Source organism: Leopardus geoffroyi, chromosome B1 (assembly GCF_018350155.1).
Source record: "Leopardus geoffroyi isolate Oge1 chromosome B1, O.geoffroyi_Oge1_pat1.0, whole genome shotgun sequence".
In the NCBI taxonomy this organism is placed as follows: Eukaryota; Metazoa; Chordata; class Mammalia; order Carnivora; family Felidae; genus Leopardus; species Leopardus geoffroyi.
The window spans coordinates 133,902,565-133,916,022 of record NC_059327.1 but is presented as its reverse complement, the minus strand read 5'-3'; the positions used below and the strand labels follow the sequence as shown (position 1 = coordinate 133,916,022).

The 13,458-nt window shown below is 39.5% G+C and overlaps 1 protein-coding gene across 3 annotated transcripts in view; it reads right to left on the bottom strand.

The window, feature by feature from the left end:
* The window catches only part of SLC10A6 (solute carrier family 10 member 6), a 31,328-nt gene that overhangs the window by 5,781 nt on the left and 12,089 nt on the right, over window positions 1–13,458 (bottom strand). For all 3 annotated transcript variants that reach the window (XM_045473424.1, XM_045473425.1, XM_045473426.1), the window contains exons 2-5: window positions 11,392–11,510; window positions 6,644–6,732; window positions 3,434–3,609; window positions 211–368 (exon numbers count right to left, since the gene is read on the bottom strand). In XM_045473424.1, coding sequence (XP_045329380.1) covers window positions 211–368; window positions 3,434–3,609; window positions 6,644–6,732; window positions 11,392–11,510 — 542 coding nt within the window. The remainder of the gene's footprint in view (window positions 1–210; window positions 369–3,433; window positions 3,610–6,643; window positions 6,733–11,391; window positions 11,511–13,458) is intronic.

The following is a 13,458-nucleotide window of genomic DNA, read 5'->3' as shown; positions in this document are numbered from 1 at the left end:
TATTTGTTTGTAATTATAAGCTCACTATCACATGTTTTTAATGTTTTTCTGTGAAAGCAAAGGATCTTGTTTGTGCTCTTTATTTTCTCCAGAAATGTCAGGCTAAAAATGTATCACAAGAGTTGCACATGCATGTTCAGATTGAAAAAGAAGTGTGTGGCTTGGGTTGACAATTTTCAATCACATCTACACAGTGGAGGCTCTACTCACCTGCAACAATGAGAAATCCATCCAACAGCTGGAAGAGTCCATAGGCCAGTGGGAAGCTAAGCATCTGGACCAACTGCTTGGCAGTGAAAGATAACTGGAGCATGGTGACGCACATCTGAATATTCTGAGCTCCAGTTTCTAAGGAAATCGTCCTGCATCTACCAATGAAAGAATTTTTCAAGAGTTACATACCAGAATTAGGACTCTTCTTAAATTTTTCTCATATATATAGCAATAAATGTAAGCTATGAGCTTAGGCCACTAAAACTGTTTACTCGCAGGGTGCCTGGGTGGCTCAGTTGGTTAAGCCTCCAGCTCTTGATTTGGGCTCAGGTCATGATCTTACAGTTCGTGAACTCGAGCCCTTCTTCTGGCTCGGAGCTGACAGTGCAGAGCCTGCTTGAGATTCTCTCTCTCCTTGTCTCTCTGCCCCCAAAAACATCTACTTGTTTCATAATAATGTGCTGAATGTGCCTATTCTGTAGGTGGTCTTCTCTCCAAGAGACTCTTTGGAGCAGGATCCCAGGAACCCCACCCTAGGAATCAGGGTAGAAAGACATGATATACACACAGGAAAGGCCCAGTAACAACACAAGACAAAATATGGTGGAGGGTCAGGGAGATGCTATAGAAATTCATAGAAGTGGCATATATGGTTAGAGAAGGCTTCACAGAGGCAGAGGGGAATGAAAGGGTGAGGGTGGGAGAGGCATTTCATATGGGACAGTGACTGAAATTAAAGATCCAGGGACAGGTATGACCTGCACCTACCAGGAGGCGGTGCATATGCTGTAAGCCAATCTGTGTGGAGTGCAGAGTTGGAGATGAGAATGGAAAGATGAAATAGGTAGGAAAAAGTATAAGCTAAACAACACTTGAAGGTAAACACAAAAACCCTAAGTGGAAACCAAATGTCTAAAACCAAATGTCTAAAACTCTTTGGTGAAAGAGTTTAGGAACACGTTTTTTTCCTACTTTCTATTTTTCTGTATTTTATTGGTTTCCTAATTGGAAAAAAAATTCAATAAACCTCACTTGAAAAATAAAAACCAGGAGAAAGTAAAAGGAAGACATAAGCAGGACCTCAGGGGCTGGGTTAACTGATTTGTCTGTCTGTAATTTATAAAGGGGATCTGCAGGTTTCTATAGATGGAAGTGAAGAGGGAAAAGAGGTGTTTCAGAATACATGGGGTGCCTGGGTGGCTCAGTCGGTTGAGTGACCGACTTTAGCTCAGGTCATGATCTTGCAGTCTGTGAGTTCGAGCCCCGCATCAGGCTCTGTGCTGATGGCTCAGAGCCTGGAACCTGCCTCGGATTCTGTGTCTCCCTCTCTCTGTCCCTTCCCCACTCATGCTCTGTCTCTCTCTGTCTCTCAAAAATGAATAAACATTAAAAAAATTTTTTTTTAAAGAATACAAACCAGCATCTCTATGCAAGTGGGTTTGGAATAGGGAGGTAACAAGGAGAAGGTAATGTGGGCATGAAAACATCGGTACAGAGCAAGCTCTACCGCTCTTATTTTATTTCTATTTACTCTCTTGCTTGCTATGCTTTCTTTAGACCACTCTCACTCCTTTCAGACCCCTGTCAATTACCTGATATCATTAAGCTGCAAAGGTGGACCTCACATCTGGACCATTCACAAGGCAAATGCAGTGTCTCCATCCTGATCTTTCTCAAGCCATCAAGTATGGAGAAAACAAGATTGTTAACTACACTTTGCAATAGGAATACTTTCTCTCCAGATCTGATTATATTTCAACCACTCAACAGCCTGTGTTCCTAATTATTGGCTTCGCAAACAAACTCCGGGTCAAATCTTAACTCCACCACATTCTGGCTCTACGAACTTAGTCAAGTTCCTTAACGTCTTGAAGGATTTGCTCATCTGTAGAATGAGGGTACTAATAGTAACTACTTCTCAGGCTCATAGTAAGAAGTAAATGAGATACCATAAGCAGAGCCTCACTCAGTACCTGGGATAATCCTAAATGCTCCCCAAGTAGACTAGAAACAGATTTCTTCTACAAAATAAACATCAAAACACACACCACTTTCTATTCTCTTTGACTTAACTCAATCTTTTAAGCATTTTAATTTCTCAAACTCCACCTTCGAAGTTCAACTACATAGCTCACGTTTCTTCAATAATTCTTTTCTGACTTTAGAGATAGTACATACTCATTGAAAAACTGAGGAAATATACCAAGAAAATATTAAGAAACAAAAATTGCTCTTAATCCTACTACTCAAAATTAAACACTCTTAGCATATGGTATATTTCTTCCAGTATTTTTCCATACATAAAATTCTTCTGCTTTCTTCTACAAGGTGGGAATCAAAATGCATACTGTTTCCTATTCTCTTTTAAATTTATCTTTTAAGTATTTCCCAGAAGCATTAAAATTGATGCATCATAGTCCATCACATAGATACCTCATGAATTAAATATCTCCCTATTGTCAGATATTTAAATTGTTTCTATTTTTTATATTTATAAATAAAACTGCAATTAACATCCTTGCACATCAATTTTCGTGTGCTTATCTGACAGTCCTAGGTTCAGGACAGATTTCTAGAAGTAAAATCACTGAGTGAACAGCTATAAATATTTATAAGGCTATTGATATGACTAAGCTGCCTTCCAGAGAGTTTATACCAATTTACATTCCCTCCAACAACTCATCTCCAGACATAACAACATGGAGTATTATCATTTTTAATATATTACAATATTTATAAATTATATGCCCCAGCTTGTAATGACAATGTATCAGATACATTCCCATCTTATATCTCCAGTTTGCCCTTCCTCCTCTTGCCCCTTATAATTAGCACTTTTACAGAATTTGGCACAATGGATAAATGCTTAATCTTGAATTTTGCTCATGCCCTAGAATGATCTCTATATTTAATGAAACCATCTCACCCCTATCTAATTACTAGGATAAGAAGAGAAATGTGTCCAGATTTCAACATGTGGTGTTAACACCCCAATCCTAATTTCACAGATTACAATTTCCCATCACTCCAGCCTTTGCTCTCATTTACGCAAGAAGTACCATGATCTTTTCACTCTCTTTATGAGGAGTCATCCTGTTCCATCCACCTTGTAAGTCAAGACTCTTAATGTCTCCTGACATAGCCAGACAGCAAAGCCTGCCAGTGGCAGTGTGTTTACTTTAACTTCCTCAAAAAAAGTGTACGGATAATTTCACTGTACCTCTGCCAAGATTGGTGGGTAAGAAGTGCCAGCAGAAAGCCCGTGACATGGCCAATCAAAGGAAAGATGAAACTGATGGTCAGAAGAGTGATGTCTGAATTCCAAGATCCTTTTGCCAACACCACACCAGCAACTGCGACCACCAAAAGGAGGACCCCACCAACAATGGCCCCAATCTAAAGCAAACCAATAAAATAAGTACATGTAAACATCATGTTCTCTCAGCTCTATGATGCAAAGTCCATCACTGCTTCTAAAAAGCTGGGAACTGGGGCGCCTGGGTGGATCAGTTGGTTAAGCATCCAACATTGGCTCAGGTCACCTTGGGCTCTGTGCTGACAGCTCAGAGCCTGGAGCCTGCTTCGGATTCTGTTTTACCCTCTTTTTCTGCCCCTCCCCCACTCATGCTCTGTCTGTCTGTCTGTCTGTCTGTCTGTCTCTCTTTCTCTCTTAAAAATAAATAAACTTCAAAAAATAAATAAAAATAAAAAGCTGGGAACCTAGAAGTTTTGGAACAAAGACAGGACTTACCACCAAATCCAATGTCATTTTATAGAAAAGAAACCTAAGTTCCAAGGTGGTCAACTGATTTGGCTAAACTGGAAATTCATGGGGCTCAACACGATTCCAAGTCTTATTTTAAGATTAGTATTTTTTCCCTGGAAGTAGATTTTGCCAGAAGGATTGGGGAGTGGAGTTTTTCAAGGATAGGACAGATTTGTGAAATAAGCAAAATGTAACAATAAGCCTCCACCATCCCTACACACACTTCCTAGATCCCTCACTGGTACCCTCTTGTCTAAGATTTGTCCTGCCTGGCCGTCTGCCACTCTCTTCCTATCACTTCAACTACCAATGGATTCCTACTGCTTTCAACCCTGTTCTTCTCTCCTCCAAATAAAATCTACCCATTCTTTACTAGATAATCTGGGCTAATATTACTGGAATAGAGGTACTAACACATACCTCTTCCCTCTCTCAAATGAATACTGTTATTACTTTTGTTGTTCAACAAAAAAGAATTTCCAATAGTTTGAGTTTTAGATCAGATGGAGAGAAAGCCAGACGTAGAATTTTTGGAGAAAATTGGGATTTTGACAAGCTCCCATTCCATGTAGACCATAAACTATAACCTAGTTATAGCCTCAATCTGGATTTGAAATGATTCAACACGTGGAGGAAGGTGGTCATGGGGGAGCAGAACAAAATAAAAATAACCCAATGCACCAGAGATGTTCTCTGGGTTTATTTTTACTGGTCAAATACAAAGACAGACTGGGCCTCTGCCTAATGGGAAGATGCCGGAACACACAAGAAGACCTACAGTTGTCAAAATCCCTCTCCATCTTTCTATCAAAAAAGGATCTCAAAGTTTAAAAATTCACCAAGAGCAATTTGTTCAGAAAATGTATCAGATCTAAAATTAAAAGAGGACCAAGAACAAACAATGAAAATATATCAAAATAATGATTAGATTATTCTAGTTTTTTACCAAGGAGCTCTAGAATATTTATGCTTATTATTAAATTTTTTTCTGCCAAAAATCCTATAAAACAGGCAAAAGAGAGGGGTTTTAGATCTGCTCTTTACAGATAATATAAGTGACTACAGGAAATTTATCTTATTTCTCCATTGACACTGAGGGACTAATAGAGGATCTGGAAACACCAAAATTGTAGGGTTTTTTATTACAGTACCTAAAAAGTACTAATAAAATAGAGTACTTGACAGTACTTCATCAAAAATAGAGTATTTGAAAAGTAAGAGGTTCCCACTGTTATACTCTGTCCTCTTATTTTGTAAATAAAATTATAACCATACATGGCCACATTGGAAATTTTCTCCTACTGAAATAACAAAGTCACCCACTGACACGCAGTCGAAATGTACAACATTTAAGCCTCCAGTTCTCTGTGCTCAATTGATTTGTCTGCTTGTCAACCCCTCTTCCCGCTCTTGATCTCACTGGAGGAACAGTGAGAGCTGTTCAGTCTTGTGCCAAAGTGAGAAAGCAGCACCCATTTGTGCAGACAAGTGGAGGGGCAGCACTCCGTCAGGGGGAGCCAGACAGCAGAAACTTACACTGAACCAAACCACAAACCCCAAACTAATATGACCTGAGATGTATTTGTTGAACCTTCAGTTAGCCCCAAATGTTTATTTCTTTATACATGTAAAATATAAGTAAAGCATTTTAAAAATCTTCATAAAGTGGCACATAATGGAATCTCACGTCTTCTAAAATGATACATAATTGTAAACACTGAAAACACCCTAGGATATTGACACCTTTGCTGAGAATGCCTCGAGATTTAAAAGTCATTTTTAGATATTTTTAAAAGTCATTTCAGAGATATTTTTAAAACAAGGACATTTGCTTGTTTCTCCAGCAGACAAAAGCCAATGTTGGAAAGTCAAGAGGAGGTAGGAGGTTCCAGTTACCATCATTCCATGACCAGACTCTTCAATGCATTCTGCATTTCATTCTGACAGCTTTTCATGTGGTCAGCAGCCACAGCAGTTGTTCATGCGTAGAGACTACAACATTGAAGCTTCCCCAGGAATGCTTCTGAAAAACAGCCCTACTCTTTCATGAAAGCAGCCAATACTCTTCAACACCAGGGCTCTATTGCATGCACACCTGAGCAGCTTTCACCTCGAGAGCACTCATGTGGAATCTTGTGAATAGATGGGCTCTGGTTCTCTCTGGCCACACATAGGCCTTGGCTTTCCTGTCACTAAAGCAAAAGTCCCATTCTTGACTGTGTCCATAAGCCTCAGTGTATGGGCCTATGGGAATGACAGAGGATGGCTGAGAAGAGTGGAGGAAATATGGAGGTTAGATCAAAAAAAAGCAGAACTGGGGCGCCTGGGTGGCTCAGTCAGTTGAGCATCCTAATCCTGGTTTCAGCTCAGGTCATGATCCCACGGTCATGGGATCAAGCCCTGCATCAGGCTCCACGTTGAACTGGAGCCTGCTTGGGATTCTCTCTCCCTCTCTCTCTCTCTCTCTCCCTCTGTCCCTCTCCCCCCAGACTGCCTCTAAAATAAAATTAAATTTAAAAACAAAAATACAAAAAAAACAAAAAAACAAAAATTGCTGGGTGTGGGGTTGTATCTGACTGGCCAGTCTGTTACAGTCATTGTCTACATCTGTCTTTCCAGTGTCTAAGTCTAAGGATACATTAACTGCCATGTGGAGCTGCTTACCTTGAGAATGATTTTGGATTGCTTGGGCCACCTATAATTCACATAGACACCAAAGGCCACAGGGATGGTCAGGCACACAAGGGTGATTCCTGGGGAGAAGAAAAATCCATCAGATAATATCACCTCTTACCTTGACTGTCCAGTCCTCAACAATTTCTAGTTCAATTAGATATAGACTTTAATTAAAGCTTCATTTTAGGGGTGCATGGGTGGCTCAGTTGGTTAAGCATCCCACTTTGGCTCAGATCATGATCTCATGGTTCATGGGTTCAGGCCCCACACTGGGCTCTGTGCTGACAGCTCGGAGACTGGAGCTTGCTTTGGATTCTGTATCTCCCTCTCTCTCTCTGTTCCTCTCCTGCTTACACTCTGTCTCTCTCTCCCTCTCTCTCTCAAAAATAAATAAACATTAAAAAAATTTTAGGCTGCATTTCATTTCTGCATCCACCTCCAAATATAAAGAAAGAAAAAATCTTTGGAAGACAGTCTTTGAAGGGTATATGTTACCACTGAATGCCACCATTCTTGTTCCATCATTTCTCTCTCAAAATCCCCCTGATAATCACATGGAACTTTAGAGACAACCAGAAATGTAAACATTAGAAAACAGGCAGACTCGGCAAAATTCTTTGGTTGCTATGCATGAGGTCACCTCTCTACGACCACAGCTATTACTTCCCTATGTGAAGCCAATGGGCCATTTGTTTCGCAAAGTAAAGAATACCTATTGCAGATATAAAAAACAGCATCTGTTACACATACCAAAGAATTTCTCATATTCTGCAAGTGTGGCCAGGTAACCTAAAGGTGGGTAGGAAAAAAATGCCTTTTAATTAACACAAGTGAGTAAAGGCATTGAAGGCAGGCTCAGGAGAGCAGAGGCCCACTTGCCAGCAGGATCTACACACTAACCTTTTCCAGTGCTGTTTTCCAAATCTGGCCAAATGCCTGCAATACTGGCTCCAAAGTTACATGAGTTGCTCATAATATGTTGGGTTTTAATTGTTTACAAGTGCCTTTTAGAATATATTATCAAAACAGAATATGTTAATTTACCGATCAGAATAAGTTGTGCATAAAATCACGATTTCCTAAACTAGGATTTCACTCAAATTTTACAAATTTAATGGGCTCCAGCTGTCATTAGCACATGTTTTTCAGCTATGGGTCATGGTTTGTAAAGCCCTCCAAGTGATGACTAGAGACTCCAGATTAACACTTTAGACTTTTAAAAATCATAATTTCTGCCAATTCTCCAAAAACTCTGAGCAAACGAGAATAGCCATATCATTTTACCAAGGTTTCCTTCTAAGCCTAGTAAGTAAACTGAGATCTCTAGGGAAAGAGCAGAGTTTAATGAGAAATGACAATGAGGAAAGCAGATATGGAAGAGATATGGATACAGTTGTGACCTGTGAATATGCTCTCTAATAATCAATAGGAATCATTCATGCTGGATCGGTAAAGATATCAAGATTCACAGGCCATGTGAAAGGTGGAACTGTAGGAACTAAAGTCTCATTAGACCCACTGTGATCCAGTTAACCAATGGCATTACAGTGAATTATATATGGTGTTTTTGTTTTTGTTTTTGTTTTTAATAAACAAGTTCTCTTTCTTTATTTGCAAAAATGAACTCTTGCAGTGTTAAGAGCGTGGCTTTGCAGTCATATTCCCAAGTCAGAATTTCAGTTCTTTGCTGACCAGCTGCACATTCTTAGCGAAGTTAATTAACCTCTATCATCCTACAAATCTAGGAAATGGAACTACTAATAGAATCAATGTGGAAGTGTTGTTTAAAGAATTAGATTGTTGGGGCGCCTGGGTGGCGCAGTCGGTTAAGCGTCCGACTTCAGCCAGGTCACGATCTCGCGGTCCGTGAGTTCGAGCCCCGCGTCGGGCTCTGGGCTGATGGCTCAGAGCCTGGAGCCTGTTTCCGATTCTGTGTCTCCCTCTCTCTCTGCCCCTCCCCCGTTCATGCTCTGTCTCTCTCTGTCCCAAAAATAAATAAATGTTGAAAAAAAAATTAAAAAAAAAATAAAGAATTAGATTGTTTATTTTTTATTTTTTATTTTTTTAGAGAGAGAAAGAAAATGAGTGGAGAAGAGGAACAGAGGGAGAGAGAGAGAGAATCTTAAGCAGGCTCCACATTCAGCACGGAGCCCAGTGCAAGGCTCAATCCCACAATGCTGGGATCATGACCTGAGCTGAAATCAAGAGTTAGATGCTCAGGAGCATGACAAGGATGTCCACTCTCATGGACATCTCTGTTATTCAACATAGTGTTGGAAGTCCTAGCCTAAGCAATCAGACAACACAAAGAAATAAAAGGCATCCAAGTCAGAAGGAGAAAGTCAAACTTTTACTTTTCACAGATGACAGGATACTCCATGTGGAAAATCCAAAAGACTCCATCAGAAAATTACTAGAACAGATACATGAATTCAGCAACATCGCAGGATATAAAATCAATGTACAGAAATTGGTTGCATTTCTATACATCAATAATGAAGCAGCAGAAAGAGAAATCAAGGAATCAACCCCATTTACAATTGCACCAAAAATACCTAGGAATAACCGTAACCAAAGAGGTGAAAAATCTATACACTGAAAACTACAGAAACTTATGAAAGAAACTGAAGAAGATACACAAAAAAATGGAAAAACATCCATTCTCATGGCTTGGAAGAACAAATATTGTTAAAATGTCGATACTACCCAAAGCAATCTACATATTCAATGTAATCCCTGTCAAAATAACACCAGCATTCTTCACAAAACTAGAACAAATAATCCTAAAATTTGTATGGAACCAGAAAAGACCCCAAATAGCCCAAGCAATCCTGAAAAAGAAAACCAAAGCTGGAGGCATCACAATTCCAGACTTCAAGCTATACTACCAAGCTGTAATCAAGACAATATGATACGGGCACAAGAACAGACACATAGATCAATGGAACAGGATATAGAACCCAGAATTGGATCCACAATCATATGGCCAACCAATCTTTGGCAAAGCAGGAAAGAATATCCAATGGAAAAAAGACAGTCTCTTCAGCAAATGGTGTTGGGCAAACTGGACAGCGATGTGCAGAAGAATGAACCTGGACCACTTTCTTACACCATACACAAAAATAAACTCAAAATGGATGAAAGACATACACGTAAGACAGGAAGCCATCAAAATCCTAGAAGAGAAAACAGGCAACAACCTCTTTGACCTCAGCTGCAGCAACTTCTTACTTGACATGTCTCCAGAGGCAAGGGAAACAAAAGCAAAAATGAACTATTGGGACATCATCAAGATAAAAACTTCTGCACAGCAAAGGAAACAATCCGCAAAACTAAAAGGCAACCGACAGAAAGGGAGAAGATATTTGCAAGTGACATATCAGATAAAGGGTTAGTATCCAAAATCTATAAAGAACTTACCAAACTCAACACCAAAAAAAACCCCACAAATAATCCAGTGAAGAAATGGGCAAAAGACATGTCTTCTTTTCCAAAGACATCCAGATGGCTAAAAGATACATGAAAAAATGCTCAACATCACTCCTCATCAGTGAAATACAAATCAAAATGACAATGAGATATCACCTCACACCTGTCAGAATGGCTAACATTAACATCAGATGTTGAAGCATGTGGAGAAAGAGGATCTCTTTTGTACTTCTGGTAGGAATACAAACTGGTGCAGCCACTCTGGAAACAGTATGGAGGTTCCTCAAAAAGTTAAAAATAAACTACTCTGTGACCCAGCAATTGCACCACTAGGTATTTATCCAAAGGATGCAGGAGTGCTGTTTTGAAGGGGTACATGCACCCCAAAGTTTGTAGCAGCACTATTGACAATAGCCAAAATATGGAAAGAGCCCAAATGTCCACCAACTGATGAATGGATAAAGAAGATGTGGTATATACATACAGTGGAATATTACTTGGTGATCAAAAAGAATGAAATCCTGCCATTTGCAACAACGTGGATAGAACTAGAGTGTATTATGCTAAGTGAAATAAGTCAAAGAAAGACAGATATCATATGATTTGACTCATATTTAAGATACAAATGGAATTTAAGATACAAAACAGATGAACATAAGGAAGGGAAGCAAAAATAACATAAAAACAGAGAGAGAGACAAACCATAAGAGACTCTTAAATACAGAGAACAAACTGAAGGTTGTTGGACGGACGGTGTTGGGTGGGAGGAAGAGCTAAAGGGTTGAGGGACATTAAGGAGGACACTTGTTGGGATGAGCACTGGGTGTCATAAGTGATGAATCACTAAATTTTATTCCTGAAATTATTATTATACTATATGTTATCTAACTTGGATTTAAGTTTAAAATTTTTTTTTAATTTTTTTAACGTTTTATTTATTTTTGAGACATGGAGAGACAGAGCATGAACAGGGGAGGGTCAGAGAGAGGGAGACACAGAATCGGAAACAGGCTCCAGGCTCTGAGCTGTCAGCACAGAGCCTGACGCAGGGCTCGAACTCACGGACCGCAAGATCATGGCCTGAGCCAAAGTCGGCCGCTTAACCGACTGAGCCACCCAGGCACCCCTAAAAAAATTTTTTTTTTATTTTTTTTAGAGTTGGACACTCAACTGACTGAGCCACCCAGGCTCACTATCCGAGTAGTTTATTTTAAAATCCACATAAAGGAGGCACATAATAAACAATGGCTATTAGTATTACCATCACCATTACTATTACTGTTCCATTTCACAAGCCCAGTACAGACCTATATTCTGATATGGAATGGTGAGATTCTGCTCAAGATTCCAGGACAAGGTGTAGAGATACAGGCAGAGCGGCATCATTCCCAGGGCAGCCACAGTGGAACAGGTCGTCATAGTGATGCTGAAAGTGAAAATAAAAGGATGCATAAGAGGAAGAGTTTGAAATGATGAAGTCCTGACCAAAAGCAACTCCCAGAGCATACCTTAGAGATCACATGGGGTGAATTACTTGAAGCTCACTCCTATCTTGTTATTCAACAAATGACTTCATATGTGGCCCAGAAACAGATTTCCAGCAGTATTTGACGTTCATCAATTAACTCCTATTTACTTAAGAATCTACTTGTTCTAAATGTTCTGCCAGGTCCTAAAGGGTTTTTTTCTTTATAGAGTTTTTTCTATTGAGATATAATTCATAGGCCATAAAATCCATTATTTTTAAAGTGTTTTCAGTACATTCACAAGATTGTGCAAAAACATTATATATTTCTATACTTTTTTCATCATCCCAAAAAAAGGAACCCCACCCTCATTCTCTTCTCCTAGCCACTGGCAACCAGTAATCCACTTTCTGTCTTTATAGGATTTCCCATTCTGGACATTTCATATGAATACAATCATACAATATGTGGTTTTTTTGGTGTGTCTGGCTTCTTTCACTTAGCATAATGTTTTTGAGCTTCATCCACATTTTAGCATGTATCAGTACACCATTTCCTTTTTATGACTGAATCATATTCCATTGTATGGATAGACCACATTATTTCTGCCCATCCACTAACTGATAAACACTTGAGGTGTTCCCTCTTTTTGGCTATTATGAATAATGCAGCTATGAATATTTGTGCATGATGTTTTGTGCAGACATATGAATTCAGTTCTCTAAGGTGTATACCAGGAGCAGAATTGCTGGATTGTAGTTTAATTTTTTGAGGAAATGCCATTTTCAAAGCAGCTGCACCATTTTACGCTCTGCCATCAATATATGAAGGCATTCTGTTAAAAATTTTTGCACAAATATTCATGAGGGATATTAGTGTGTAGTTTTATGTTCCTGTAATGTCTTTGTCTAATTTTGCTACCGGGAGATGGGAATAGGGCAAATTTGCCACAAGGCTAAGTGTTTGCCCAGTGTGAAGTGCTATAAATATCTGTCAGAAGAGGGTATCCAAATACCACATGCCCTAAGTTTCCCATTGGATAGAGAAGGGACCCCCACAGCACAGATCCTCAGAGCAAGCTGGACAGAGCCAGCGAAGGTACAAAACCATAGCAAAAAAGAATTGATATGGGATGCTAGACTAAATTAAAAGTTCTCTTTGGGGCACTTTCATGGCTTAGTCAGCTGAGCATCCAACTCTTGATTTGGGCTCAGGTCATCATCCCAGGGTCATGGGGTCGAGCCCTGTATCAAGCTCCACGCTGAGCCAAGAGCCTGCTTAGGATTTTCTCTCTCTCTCTCCCCCTCTGCCCCTTTCCCCTGCTCACTCTCTTCTCCCTCTCTCTCTCTCTCTCAAAAAATTCTCTTTGAATTCTAATATTGTATAACCCCATGATTATAGATAGGAATTGAAGTAGAGTGATAAAGTAAGATTTCTAGACTTCAAAATGGTGGTGTGATTGACAGAATAAGTGGTCACTTAGCATCTGAGAGGACATGTTAAGTTAGGGATGACAACAGAACATCCACCAGAAATATCCCAGGTAGGCAAAGGAAAACTCAGGACCGCAGCTGCTGTCATCACTAGACACACAAATCCGGCCATCTTGGGAAGTGAAATGTAGGTGCAAGAGCTGAATGAACCAAATCCAAACAGCCTGACAATAGCCAAGCCACACAACTTCACCAGGAAAACAAAGGTGAATGATCAGAACAGAGTTTTGGTCTTTGTTGAACAAAGCTGGGATGATTTCTGATAGACAACTGGGTTTGTTTATCTCTGTCATTATTGAGATTATCTCCAAGTGAAAAAGATAACAAAGTTAGTGCTGTGGGTCCGGAAGATTTGCAAATACATAATATCTAGAGTAAAAATCCATCAGTTTAGAACCTTTAAAGACTCTGTATC